Source organism: Phaseolus vulgaris, chromosome 10 (genome assembly GCF_000499845.2).
Source record: "Phaseolus vulgaris cultivar G19833 chromosome 10, P. vulgaris v2.0, whole genome shotgun sequence".
NCBI lineage: Eukaryota > Viridiplantae > Streptophyta > Magnoliopsida > Fabales > Fabaceae > Phaseolus > Phaseolus vulgaris.
In genome coordinates, this window is record NC_023750.2 from 5,908,475 (window position 1) to 5,921,742 (window position 13,268).

Sequence of the window (13,268 nt, forward strand, 5' to 3'; positions counted from 1 at the left end):
TAAACATTATATATTTTGTGACAATTTATAACTATTTAAAACTATATTTTAAATCTCAATGGGATTTCAACAACACTAACACCGTTAACCTGAAAGAACAAGAGCTAAGGTTCCCATTTTTTAGGATACTCCGGGGAACAGATATCCAGTGGAGATGACGGGGTGGGGCCTGTAGCTCAGAGGATTAGAGCACGTGGCTACGAACCACGGTGTCGGGGGTTCGAATCCCTCCTCGCCCACAACCGGCCAAAAAAGGGAAGGATTTTTCCCTCTGGGGGTAGGAAAATCATGATCGGGCTAGTGGACCCAAAGCTATGGAACTTATATTTTGTAAAATTTGAGACCAAATTCATTAACTTAAAAGAATAGGAACTAACACCTAAATTGTTTGAAATTATAAGGAATCAAAACACATTTTTCGTATATTTTTGTATTAGTGGTAACGGTGTTTTAGTCGTGTTGAAAGAACTTTGTAATTTTTGTAAGGTTTATTGTGCATTGAATGTTAAAGTGATAACTATACACGTTGTCTTATTAAGTAATATTTCTCATACATTTCAATTGTTGAACGGATTATGGCATGTCTTTTTTAAGGCGATGTTATTTAAACTTGAATCAAACATATCAAGGGAACACATATTTTGTTCAATGACTTACTATTACAAGTCAAAAAGAGAATTAAGAAATATAGTGAAAAATTGTGCAAAATAATTATAGTTTGTATTCCAATTTTCACCCCAAATATATTTATTATTTTTGCATTGCAACTCTCTTAGGGGTCCACTTACCAACGATTTAAGCAAGTTGATCATCAAAAAGGCTAAAATACTATACTTTCTATACACAAGTACATATTAGAGGTCTAATATTGATGAATCTTAATCCTACATTGTTGATACATATGAATAAGTTCCCATTTTGATGATTAACATATAAACTAAGTGTTATATAGATAATACTTTTTCATCAAAACGTTTAAGTTTGATTCTAACATCAATTTCTCTCTACAATGTTGAATGACTAATTACTCCCATTTATATATTGAAATTGATTTAGGGTATCTAACACATTTGTCTTTTAAACAAAATAAATCAACCCAAATTCCAAACCCAGTGATAAAATTTTAATTCCATTGTACAATATGGCCAATATAAAGTGCACTTTCTGAGCATTTTACTGTTCATAATGAACCTACACATCTTAAACATCCCTATTTGACATCTCATGATTCTTTCTGCATATGTAGATGCTCTTTCTCTTCTCTCCCAGTTTGCTCTTTCATGCTCAAAATGGTGCCTGTGCTTCACCATTATATATATATATTCAATGAAGGGCCATTAGAAGATTTCCCTTTTCTGCTGTGGATAAGTACCACAACTGTGCTATGATATTTCACAGGGGGCTAGGAACCCCTTTATATGTATACCTCTTGCTGGTTTTATCCTCTCCAATATCTTAATATCCATAAAAAGTCCTATAACTGTTCCCTGCTTTGGACATGTTGTGTTGCCAAGCTGTTGAAGCTATGTGATCTTCCAGAATACTCCTTTATAAGTTTAAAGAAGAAGGAATCTTCTCTCTCAAGTAACCTTGATGGTTCATCATACTCAGCAATTCTCCCTGTAACATATGATTGATGTATTAAGCATCAAATTTCTAGTTCCATTATCAAGTTTGCATTTTATTATTAAGTGCACTATTTGTTAACTAGAGTGGTTACACAAACTTCTCTATAAAGCATTTATAGTAAAGAAAAATAAGAAGGAAAAAAAATGAACTAAAACCAACTTATGTACTAATTTACTTATGCATAAGTTAATTTTAGCTTATGTATTTTTTCTTCTTTCTTTCACAAAAGTGCTTATGGAAAAGTTTGTTCAAGCAAGGTCAAATGTCATAAAGGCACATATAGACAGATAGATAGATACACATACCATCACTGAGCACCAAAACCAAATCGCTATCAATAACTGTGTGGATTCTATGAGCTATTGTGACAACAGTTCTATCTTTGAACTCTTGACTTATGATGTTCTGCAACACTCCATCAGTTGCAGAATCCACTGAGGCTGTTGCTTCATCTAGTACTAGTATGCTGCTTCTTTTCAGAAGGGCTCTTCCAAGGCAAAATAATTGCCTTTGGCCCACACTCCAGTTATCACCATTTTCAACCACTGAGAAAAAGCACTTATGTCAGTTTTGTAACTATTACTAGTAGTACCACAGGCATGATCAAACAAGGAAAGTTCAAAGATAAAGAGTTCAACCAGGGGAATCTAACTTCTCTTCCTTGGCCCTCACTAGGTGGCCCAGTTGACATTTGTCTAGAGCCTGAAAAGGAGAAAAGTCACTGGTAAATGATGATAGTGTTTGTGAAAAATTTTAAACTTCATTTTGGCCTTATGTGAAAAAGAATCTACATTTTTTAGCATCTGCCACACATCTTTTAGCTTGAGGAGCACCAGCAATACACTCTCTCTAACACTTTAATAATGTAGGATTAAAAGTATTTTTTAGAATTGGGTCTAAAACAAAAAATAATATCAAGTGTAGGGACCCAATTTTTACTTTAACCCAATCTTTTATACCTTGAAAGATATAATATCAGAGAATATTTTATATGGTTTGTATTTGATAGGTTGATATTTTAAACTTTGTTGCTCATAATGATAGAGACACTTTGGCATCCATTTTGATGTTGTAGATAAACTGTTTGATTAAATTATTTACCTCCCACACTTGAATGTCAGAGTAATGCTGAAGAGGGTCCAGGTTTCCTCTAACAGTGCCTTCAAACAAGGCAGGGTCTTGTGGGATAATGCTAAGCCTTGACCTTAAGTCATGGAGACCAATCTTGCATATATCCACATTGTCAATTATAATGCTTCCTTCTCTTGGTTCAACAATCCTGAAAATGGCTTGTATGAGGGTTGATTTTCCACTCCCAGTACGCCCAACAACACCAACTTTCTTCCTCCCAGGAAATGTGCAAGTGATGTTTTTCAACACAGATGGTAGATGTTCGGCATAACGTATCTGTCACATTTTATTGCATAGCAGAATATAAGTATGCAAGAACTTAAGAAGATAAATGAAAACTATAGTTGCAAGAAATATTTTGAGGAAATAGTCCATGAATCTATAGGCCTTTTGCAAATTATTCAACCAGAAATTGTCTGGTATTCGAAGTTTGTTGATATTAAGAAGTGAGCTTTAAGTCAAACTCAATCTTATAAAACTTTAAATCTAACTCAATTTTATAAACCAGTTTATAAGGTGAGGTTTGCACCCATTTATATACTATGAAATATCTTTAACTGTAGTTAATGTGAATTTCTAGCCGTTGACATTTACATTAATTATCTTAATAGTTATATCTATAATGCTTTATGATTGATTGATATTGTAAAACTTTTTACACTGAAAATACATAAAAAGTAAACTCATGTTAGTGTATGCATATATGTTATGTTCTATACATATAATAATATGATATTTGGTTGGTTGATAGTGTAAAACTTTTTACAAATACAGTGAATAGAAATCAAACTCTAATGTTATTATATGCGCATGTATGCTTATACATATAATAACATATTCCTTATATGTGTCAAACATGTCCTAAATTGTTGCTATCTAACCTGTAAATTCTTGAAACATATTGTTCCAGTTTCTGGCCAATTGCTTGGGGGCCTGCTGTCTTCAATCACAAGAGGTGCTTCACTTGTTATATTTGTGTACTGAAGAATTCTTTCAACTGATATCATCTTGTTTTCTGCATTGCATATGTTCCATATGACTGATGCTTGCAGCACATTCAGATTGATCCCATATGTTACTGCTAGTCCGGCAATACCTGTGACAAATCCAATGCAGAAAAATGTAATGTTTAATTTATGAAAGGTGTATTATCTGATGATCACTTTGTATGTTTCAATGAAACATGGATGCTTGTGTTGTGATTGATGATGATAAGTTTCCAAATAAAAACTTAGGACTTACTTGGGTTGATTATTTCTTCAGGTAGGGTCACTAGCATGACCAGTGAGAAGGCAAAAACAAAATTTGATAGTAAATTCAATCTGAAAGAAAGCCATTCCATTGCAGACACATTATGAAACCATGGCCTTGAGAAGCCATCCACAAGGATAAGATTGGTGTATATGAAACGGCCTTCTTGATCAAAAGCTCGTATTGATGCTGCTCCTGCCAAAGATTCTGAAAAATGGTGGAGAATTGGAGTGATCTGTATCTGTGCTAAGCGAGCCAGTTCTCTAGCTGTAGGGGTATAATATCTCTGAAATAAAAATCATTCAACTTCTGTTAGGATTAGACAGTGAGAAAGAGAGACCAACTTCATAGTCATTTTCTGCCTATTAGTTTAAGATGAGTACTATTACTTCCTTATTCTGTTTAAAATGTTTGATTTAAAATTAAAATATATATATTTCACATAGTTTGAAACATCCAATTTAAAATAATTTTGTTACATCATTGGCTGATATGACTTTCATGTTTACATGATAAACTTGAGAAATCATATCATATCTTGTATAGATTTTGAAACTAGGAAGTGTCTCACTTTTTCTTTGTCCTGTCATAGACAGATCAAGAAGGAAAAAGAATCACATACTTGATACCATATGCAGACTGCAGTTACTGGAATGAAGATGACAAATACTTGCCATGCCACCTGACACATCACGGCAATAGTTCCTAGAATCTGTATTATTGAGAAAGCACACCATCCTACTTTGTTTGCCATTTCCATGTCTAACACACTTTGATCTGTGGAAGCCTGAAATAAAAGTTTTCAAGTGTTGGTATGATTAAGAAAAGAACACCTCAAAGAAGATCCACAGATACATCCAACTGTTTAAAGTATAAAACAGTACACAATAGATGGCCAACAATGAACTTGTACTACTTTTTTGTCACTCTAATGCAAAACATTAGTCCATTCCATTGTATTAAGAATTAAGAAATACTATTGTTTGTGGTAGTAATGATAACCACAAATGTAATTGTTATGAATGCTTACCCTATTCAAGATTCTTCCAGCTGGGGTAGAATCAAAAAATGCCATGGGGGCGCGGAACACACTATGCAACATCTTCGTGAAAAGTGACTGTGCTGTCCAAAGTCCAGCATTTAAAACCATCATGGCTCGCAGCAGAACACAGAATGAACCAGCAACTGAGAGTGCCATATAGATAAGTAATATGAAATTCATGTCAAATATAGGCTTGGCATCACTACTTGTGGGGCAAACCCAAGCCATCCAATAGTTACTGGCAATCTGAAGTATTTGGAATGAAGATTGTGCCAAGAGAATGAGAGGGATAAACATTCCTCCTTTGACAGTGGTCAAATAAGTCCAGTAAACTTCTTTTGATATGCTACCTGTTTCTCTTTCCTCCTCTTGCACCAACTTTCCATCATTTCCTTTGTCCTCTGGAGGGTTATCTTGCACTTTGTCATGCTGTGTGTTCTCTAGTTGAAGACTTGACCTGGAGTTGAAGTTGGATTCCCCTTCTTCAGATATTGAATTGAAACTTGTTCTACTTGAGTTTTCAGCAACAACAATTGACTCTAGAGCTTTGCTGTGAGCACCAACTAAAACTTCAAATCCTATATTTTGCTTTAGAAGATCATCAAATTTTCCAGCCTGTGTTATCCTTCCATTTTGCATCACCTAGATTCATTTAGGTCGGTTGTTATTAAGTAAGCCTCAGTGACAATATGCTACTATTACTATAAGATGTAAACCTTACCTTATAAACTAGTTTTGTAAGGTTGAATTAAATTTAAATTAGTTTGTAAGATGAAGTTTACACCCAAAAGACAAACACTTAGCTCTCTTAAACAAGATGAGTAGTTGATCAGATTTAATGTCTTTTACTAGCATAATTTGATTTGGTCTTCAGTGATTAGAAGATAAATAAACAAAATTTTGACACTGCATTTACCAGAATGAGGTCTGCTGCTGGAAGAAACTCAACTTGATGTGTAACAAAAATTATAGTTTTCTCTTTGAGAATCCCCATAAGGCACTCCTGCAGAAAACATGTGGAACAAATAGTAAAGCAATTGTTTCTTAAACCTGTACTCACACGATGAAGTGTTTGCATATTTTTGAAGTCTAAACAAAGTGTAACTAACCTTAAAGAGGTGAGTACCAGTATGAGCATCAACAGCACTGAAAGGGTCATCAAAAAGGTATATGTCAGCATCCTGGTAAACTGCTCTAGCAATCTGTATCCTTTGCTTCTGTCCCCCACTCATGTTGATCCCTCTTTCACCAATCTCTGTCATGTCACCACATGAGAATAGCTCAAAGTCCTTTTTCAATGCACATGCCTCAACAGTTTTCTCATACTTATCACCATTGTACTCTTTTCCAAAGGTGATGTTGTCCCTTATGTTTCCAGTCAATATCCATGCTGATTGTGGAACATAAGCTTTTGTTCCACTGATCCTAACTGTTCCAGACTTTTTATATATTTCTCCCAAAATGCCTGATAGAAGACTAGACTTTCCTGAACCTACAGATCCACAAACTGCCACCTTCATTCCCCTCTTAACTTTCAATTCTATTTCATCAATGGTTGGAGTTGTTGAATCAGGATCCCAGCTGAATCTCCCTTTCTCAATAACTACGTCAAATTCTGTTTTCTCCTTTGCAACATTTTCAATGACATCATGCTGGATTTCTTCCTCACGGAGGAAGGAAGCGATCCTATCAACAGAAACTTTTCCTTGAGCAATGACATTGAGCAAATCAGGTAGGCTGAATATAGGATCCTGCAGCATTCGGAAAGTGGCAAATGCAGACAACACCCTTCCTGCTGTCAGTTCAATCCCCATGAACATGCATGCCCAGAAAGTTATCACAGAAATGAATGTAGGTGATCCCCAAAAGATAAAGGCAGAAAATGCTGCTTGCCTCAAGGACTTTGTTAGCCAACTGTACTCTACATTCCTGAGTGCTTCTATCCTTTGAGAAAATTGACTGTCCCATGCTTGAAGCTTCAAAGTCTTCATGTTTCTGAGGACTTCTGAAGTGGCTTTCATCCTGTTGTCCTTGGCATCCATGATCTTGGCTTGGTATCTTTTCTGTATCTTTGTCAGAGGTATGTTCAAAGTCATCACTCCCAATGTAGCAGCTAGTGCAGCCAATGAACCTAGTCCTAGATTTGTATGCAGAACGAACACTGCTAAAGAAATTTGTATTGGCAGCATCCATATTACATTCACATACCAAACAAAATCTGTGATTCTCTGCACATCTACACTCATGAAGTTCATTATCTCCCCACCTGTGTGAGTCTGGCGCGATCTATTCGACAGATGTAAGCCCTTCTGATATATATGCGATATCAAAGCTGCTCTGAGGCGAAGGCCTAATTGCCTGGCTCCAAAAATCCATTGCCTCTGAGCTATGGTCTCAACCATTTTGGCACAGAGAAAAGCCAGTGACAGAAGGTATCCACTATTCAAGCCACGCGTTTCCTTCTCTCCCAAGAAATCCACAAAGTCTGTTATCAAGTAAGGACCAACATACGATGCTGAAGCATTTACCACTGCAAACAATGCATTCAGTGCTGCTTTCTTCCTAGCAAACAAGTAGATTGCCTTGTAGATAGAGGGGTTTGCAGTGCCATCTTTCTCTTTGACTTGCCTAAGGCTCTCATCAAAGGAGCAGGTTAGAAACTCAGCAGAGTCTTTGATGTCAACATCAGGAATGTCATTCTGTTCAAGGGGTTTCTTGTACCCTATTGCAAACAAGGGGTTGAGCCAAGAGAAGTTAATGAGTTGGAGAAGCGTGGCTTTTCCATATGGAGATTCCTTTCGACACTCTGAATGTTTCTCAGTTTTCTCTCCAAGAAGTGGTTCGGCTGCACCATTTGTGGCAAGCATCACAGTGCCTGTCTTCCCTCTTGTGGAAATAACCAAAAGACATGTTGAAGCAAGCAAACCAAGGAAATCTGCATATTCTCTTATACTCACCTCACCATTGTTGGTGACACTGAAATGGACATGAAGCCCTGTGCTTATCACACACACAATGAAATTGCAAAGCCACCAAGCCCTCAGAATCCAAGGGAAATGTGTGCTTGATTTTGATATCTTGCATATTGCTATAACACTGGTTGCCCATGATAACACTTGAACTATCTCTGATGTGAAGGCCTGAAGCTTTGAGGTACATTGAGTCTCATGATTGAGCATCAGTAGCAGCAGTGATGCATGAACACCCAGCAACAATGTGTTGCAGACAATGCTGACTTTGTAAGAAAAACCATATTTGATTGCTGTTGGATGCATCAACTTTGTGGCACCATCTGAGTCCTTGCTGATTAGGTTCACATATTTTCTTAGGATTTGGACTAACAAGATCACAAAGAACCCAAGTTCCACAGGTAAAATCACATGCTCCACCAAGCATGGTGATTCCAATGGCTGCCATGAATTCCAAAACTCACTTTTCAGCTCTGTCAAAGACAAACAATCATAGATCTCAGTTTCATTGTTGTTCCAACAAAAGTTGACATTAAATGTGATAAGGTTGTCTCATAGTTCAAGTGTTACACTTCCAAATTAGCCATTTCATTTCATTCATTAACAATATCAATTTAGTTCTTAAACATATAAATAAGATACTGTTAATTTAATACTTGAAATATTCAAAGTGTAAAAGATCCATCAATTATTAAAATTTTATAGGACTAATTTATTATTAAAATTTAATTTTTAAAGAGTAATTTAAAAGTAAATGACAAAGACTATTCTGTAATTATTAAATTGTACTATTCAAGGTTGAATCAATAATTTGTACTCATCCACATACCAATTCATGTTTTTACTTTTTAATACTATCTCATACATTTAACAATTAAATTAATAATTTATCTATAATTAGATATAGAAGAGATTTATTATTTTTTTACCCATTTTATTTTTTAATATATCTTTGATCTATTTTTTTCTTTCAAATAATTGTCAAAGCTGTTCTCTTTCCCTCCTCTCACAAGATCTATTTGTTTTTCATAACATTCAAATTCTCTATTCCCTCCTTTCATTTTGTTATTTCTTGATGACTTCAAATTTAAAAAAGTGCAAAAATAAATAAATATGCATTAAAAATCTATTAAACTTTCAATTAGCATATAAGATTATAAAAAGTATTTTAACAATTAAATGTTAACTCAATAAAATAAAATAATATGATAAAAATGTTTCACTAGTCCTGAGATAACTATGTAAGTTGTTTTTATAATTAAAAATAAAAAAAGAATAAAATTATTTATATATAATTTATAAATCAACAGTTCGAATAATTCATTTAAATAGTTTATAATATTAGTATCTATCTTAGTCTAGTTAGGATGTGACTTTTATTATTAGTTAAAGTAGTTTGTGTCAAATTGAAAGCGATGAACGAAATAACTCAGAAATGATTGCGAAAACCTTTGTCCGGTTCCTAAAAATTAATGAATTAATGAATATTTGTCGTATATTCTTTAGTCAAGAAAGTTAAATTTTAATATTCGCATTTAAACAAAGTAATAAGACAGCTTTGGAGTCACTGGACCGCACCGCACACTTCTCACTGCAGCTGCCGCAAACAAAACTAGGTGTCTTATGTAATATTTTAAATTACATAATTCATAATTTTTTTTTTCAAATTTGTAATTAATTTTTGAATTACATAATTCAGAATTTTTTTTTCAGATACATATTAGTTTTCGGATTATATAATCGAAAGTCTTTTTTAACTTTTTGAATTTATAATTCGAAAGTTTTTTTCAAATATGTGTCTGAATTATCTAATTTAAAAACTATTATATAAAATTAATAAAAAGAAAATAAATATATTTTCATATTTTGTAGCGGATGCCAGAATAACATATAGAATTACAGCAAGAAACAGTCCAAAATTTGTTTACTCCAAATAATTAATTATTAGTTTTATTAGTTATTTTGCATGAACATTTGTGATAAGTTCTTACTTCTAAAGATTTTATTAAAATATTTTTTGTTTAGTAATTTTATCATTATAATAATATTTTTAATTTCGTTTCGTTAGGTCTATTTTGAATATCTATTAGTTTTGAAATGGTATTGACACAAAAATAAAGATGTTAAAATTCGAATAGAAAAATGTTCAAGACTAAAATTTAAGTGTGATGGTACAAAAAGAGAAAAGAATAAGATAGATTAAAAATTAAAATTTAGAACAGAAAGGAAATAAAACGGAAATTAAAGTAAAAAAAATGGATCAATTCACTTTTTTAATTTTAATTTTCATTATAAAATTTTTATTAAACAAAACAAATTTAGATTAAAAGTTAATTAATTAATATATTAACTAAATTAAATATTATTTTATAAATTAAAAATTATTAGTATTTCAAGTAATTTCTATTAATAAAAATTTATAAATTAATATTTAATATTAACTATAAAAATTTAAAAGAATTAATAACTAAAATTTTAATAACTAATATTAAAGATCTTAGATTCATGGGAGATAAAATGAATGAATTAAATTTAAAAAATAAGATGATGAAAAATGAAAGTTAGTAGTTAAAAAATTGTAATGTTGAGGTTTTGTTGTGTTCCCACGTGAAGGAAAAATGGAAAGTTAGTTTTGGAAAAAGGAGCACTTAGAACAATGAATCCACCCAACACAAAAAAACTACAAGACAAAGTGTTTTTTGACAGCTATAAAGGTCATGTCATGTGGTACTTGTCATTTCATTCTCACACCCATCACTTTCTACGATGTGGGACCTCTTTCCCCAACAATTACCTTTTCTACAACTCTCTTCACTTTCCTTAGCTAACAAAACTAATATTATTCTTCATAACTTTTTTTAATACATCTTCTTCACATTCTCACTATATAATATTAATTATAGGAATTTTATGTGTTCAATTTAATCATTCAATATGTCCTTTCATATCTTCTATAGACATATTAATATAATAATTTTAAGGCTTGCTACTCAAATATGCACTATGCATTATAACTAAAAAAAATTATTAAATAAAAATTAATTTTATAGAAAATTTTTATTCTATAATAACTAAATTAGAGACTATTTTGAAAATTAAAAAAATTATTTTTTAAATTAATTTTTATTATTATTAAATGATTTTTAAATTGGTATCTAATTAATTATCAAAGTTTTAACTATCAATTATTTAGATTCTAAATTTGATAATAAAAAGTTTAGTAACTAATTAGATATTAAATTAGAAACCATTTAACAATAGTAGAATTAATTTAGAAACAATTTTTTTTTTAATTTTTAAAATTGTTTCTAATTTATTATATAACAACTAATTTATATATATTTAATATGAAAGAAAAGAAAACATGGTGTACAAAATGATTAAAAGAAAAGTGGAGAAGAGAAACCATAATCATTGAGATGTCTTTTTTTAGAAAAAGAAGAAATGGGCATGAAAATTTAAGCTGTTAAATTCTGTCATGAATAATTAAAATCAAAAGTAACAAGTTATGTGAACTTTTAAAATGATTATTATATGATATTTTAAAAGCTGTATAGCTTTAAATCTTGATCACTATGCATTATTATTAATAATGTGAATTTAAATCTTTCACCATTCTATTAAAATAACTTATATGAATAATTAGAGAAATGTTACAAATATTCTATAATATTTTTGTTACTTAACATCACTCACCTATGTTGATTGGATTTGAAAAATGTTGAGTATATGCTTATATACAGTTGGAATCCTACTCATAACCCATATTGGAATCACATTATGAATAGTACAGTGTTGAAGTTCCAAATCGATTAAAAATAATATTAATTTATAATATACGTAAATTTTATTTTACAACTTAAATTTGATAATATTAAGATAAGTTTAAAATTTATCTTTATTATGTTAAAAATTGTTAATTAAAAATATAACTAATTTTAGAATGTTAAGTTAGATTTTTCTTCTAAAAAAAGTAGTACTTAAAAAAATCTTAATGTTTCTGTTATAATAATATATAGTCTTACATAAATTTGAAAACAAGGTACATTTATAACATAATATAATATATTATATATTATGAAAGACAATTAGAAACCATTTTTCCTCTTTTTTATCAAATCTTAAAATCTGAAGTAACTGAAAAGGAAAATTCCTTCAAAACATGGGATAAAACAAGAGGGGGGTCATTAAGGCAGTGAAGAACAAAAGGACAAATAGAATAAAACATGAAGTAAAATGTTCACACAACAACTCTTATCCTCCAATACTCTTAATTAATTAACATTAATGGTAAACCAGATTAATCTTCAGTTTTTGTGAACAGAAAGTTTTGTAATAAATCAGAAGAAACTTTTTACACCCCAATGATCTTATTTGGCACTGTAAATAAGATTGGTTTCAGTTCTACAGATGAGAAATTTCTCAACCCAACAAAACAAAACTTCAATGTTATACATATACACACACTTCTGCTCTTTATTTAGAGTTGTTAGAGATAGTGGAGACTGAAATTTTCATGACAGAAAAAATTTTCATGACAGAAAAAAGTTTCAACTTTCTTTTATGTATTTGATGTTAAAGGGTGCATAAAACTTGTAGAGAATGGTTAGAAGCAACTTACCTGTGGCACCAAATATGTTGTAGAAGTTCTCCAAAAGCATGCTTGCTTCTGAACTTGAAGCTCAAATTCTGGTTTTAGTTCTGCAGAAAAGAGTTATACATCATCACTATTTGGCTTTGGATTCAACATCTTATGTTATGATTATAGTCACAATAACTACAACAATACACACACACATGTAATGAGTTTAGAGCTTCTGAGAGGAGAGGAAACAAGCATGAGAAAAGGGAAGAGAGAATGTCACATAGAGAGTGTGAGAGAGAGAGAAGGTTGGAGGAGTTTTAAAAGAGTTGCAATAGAAAAAAAGACTGTGTTATGAAAATATAGTTTTGTTTAATTTTATGGTCAATTTTTGTGGTGAGAAAGAAATTTAGAGTGCTAGGTGTCACGTGTGAGTCTGCAAAATCTGATTTTGGCATGTTATGTTGGATGAATGGTTTGTGGTCTAAGCATATTCAAATTTGGACAACAAAAGCTACCAATTACAAAAGAAAGAAAAAAACACAACATTACCAAGAGAGTACCATAGTTCAATTAATGCACTTCATTCATGTGTCTCATCATTGGGTCAACATTTTCCACATTACACATCCTTCAGAAAAGGAGTGAACAACTTAGGGATACT

The 13,268-nt window shown here is 31.8% G+C and overlaps 1 protein-coding gene and 1 non-coding gene across 2 annotated transcripts; one reads left to right on the forward strand and one right to left on the reverse strand.

The window, feature by feature from the left end:
- The first annotated feature begins 160 nt into the window (after positions 1–160).
- Positions 161–239, forward strand: TRNAR-ACG (transfer RNA arginine (anticodon ACG)). The gene has a single exon. It is a non-coding gene; the product is annotated as a tRNA-Arg (tRNA).
- An 874-nt stretch (positions 240–1,113) lies between these two features.
- On the reverse strand, positions 1,114–12,978 carry LOC137818949 (putative ABC transporter C family member 15). Its single transcript, XM_068622614.1, has 12 exons — positions 12,820–12,978; positions 12,644–12,723; positions 6,163–8,495; positions 5,970–6,056; positions 5,042–5,695; positions 4,634–4,798; positions 4,003–4,297; positions 3,642–3,856; positions 2,731–3,036; positions 2,268–2,331; positions 1,935–2,174; positions 1,114–1,620 (listed from the first exon to the last, which is right to left on the reverse strand). Exons 2-12 carry the CDS (start codon positions 12,681–12,683, stop codon positions 1,475–1,477), a joined length of 4,545 nt encoding a protein of 1,514 aa, XP_068478715.1. The 5' UTR covers positions 12,684–12,723; positions 12,820–12,978; the 3' UTR covers positions 1,114–1,474.
- Between the last annotated feature and the right edge of the window lie 290 nt (positions 12,979–13,268).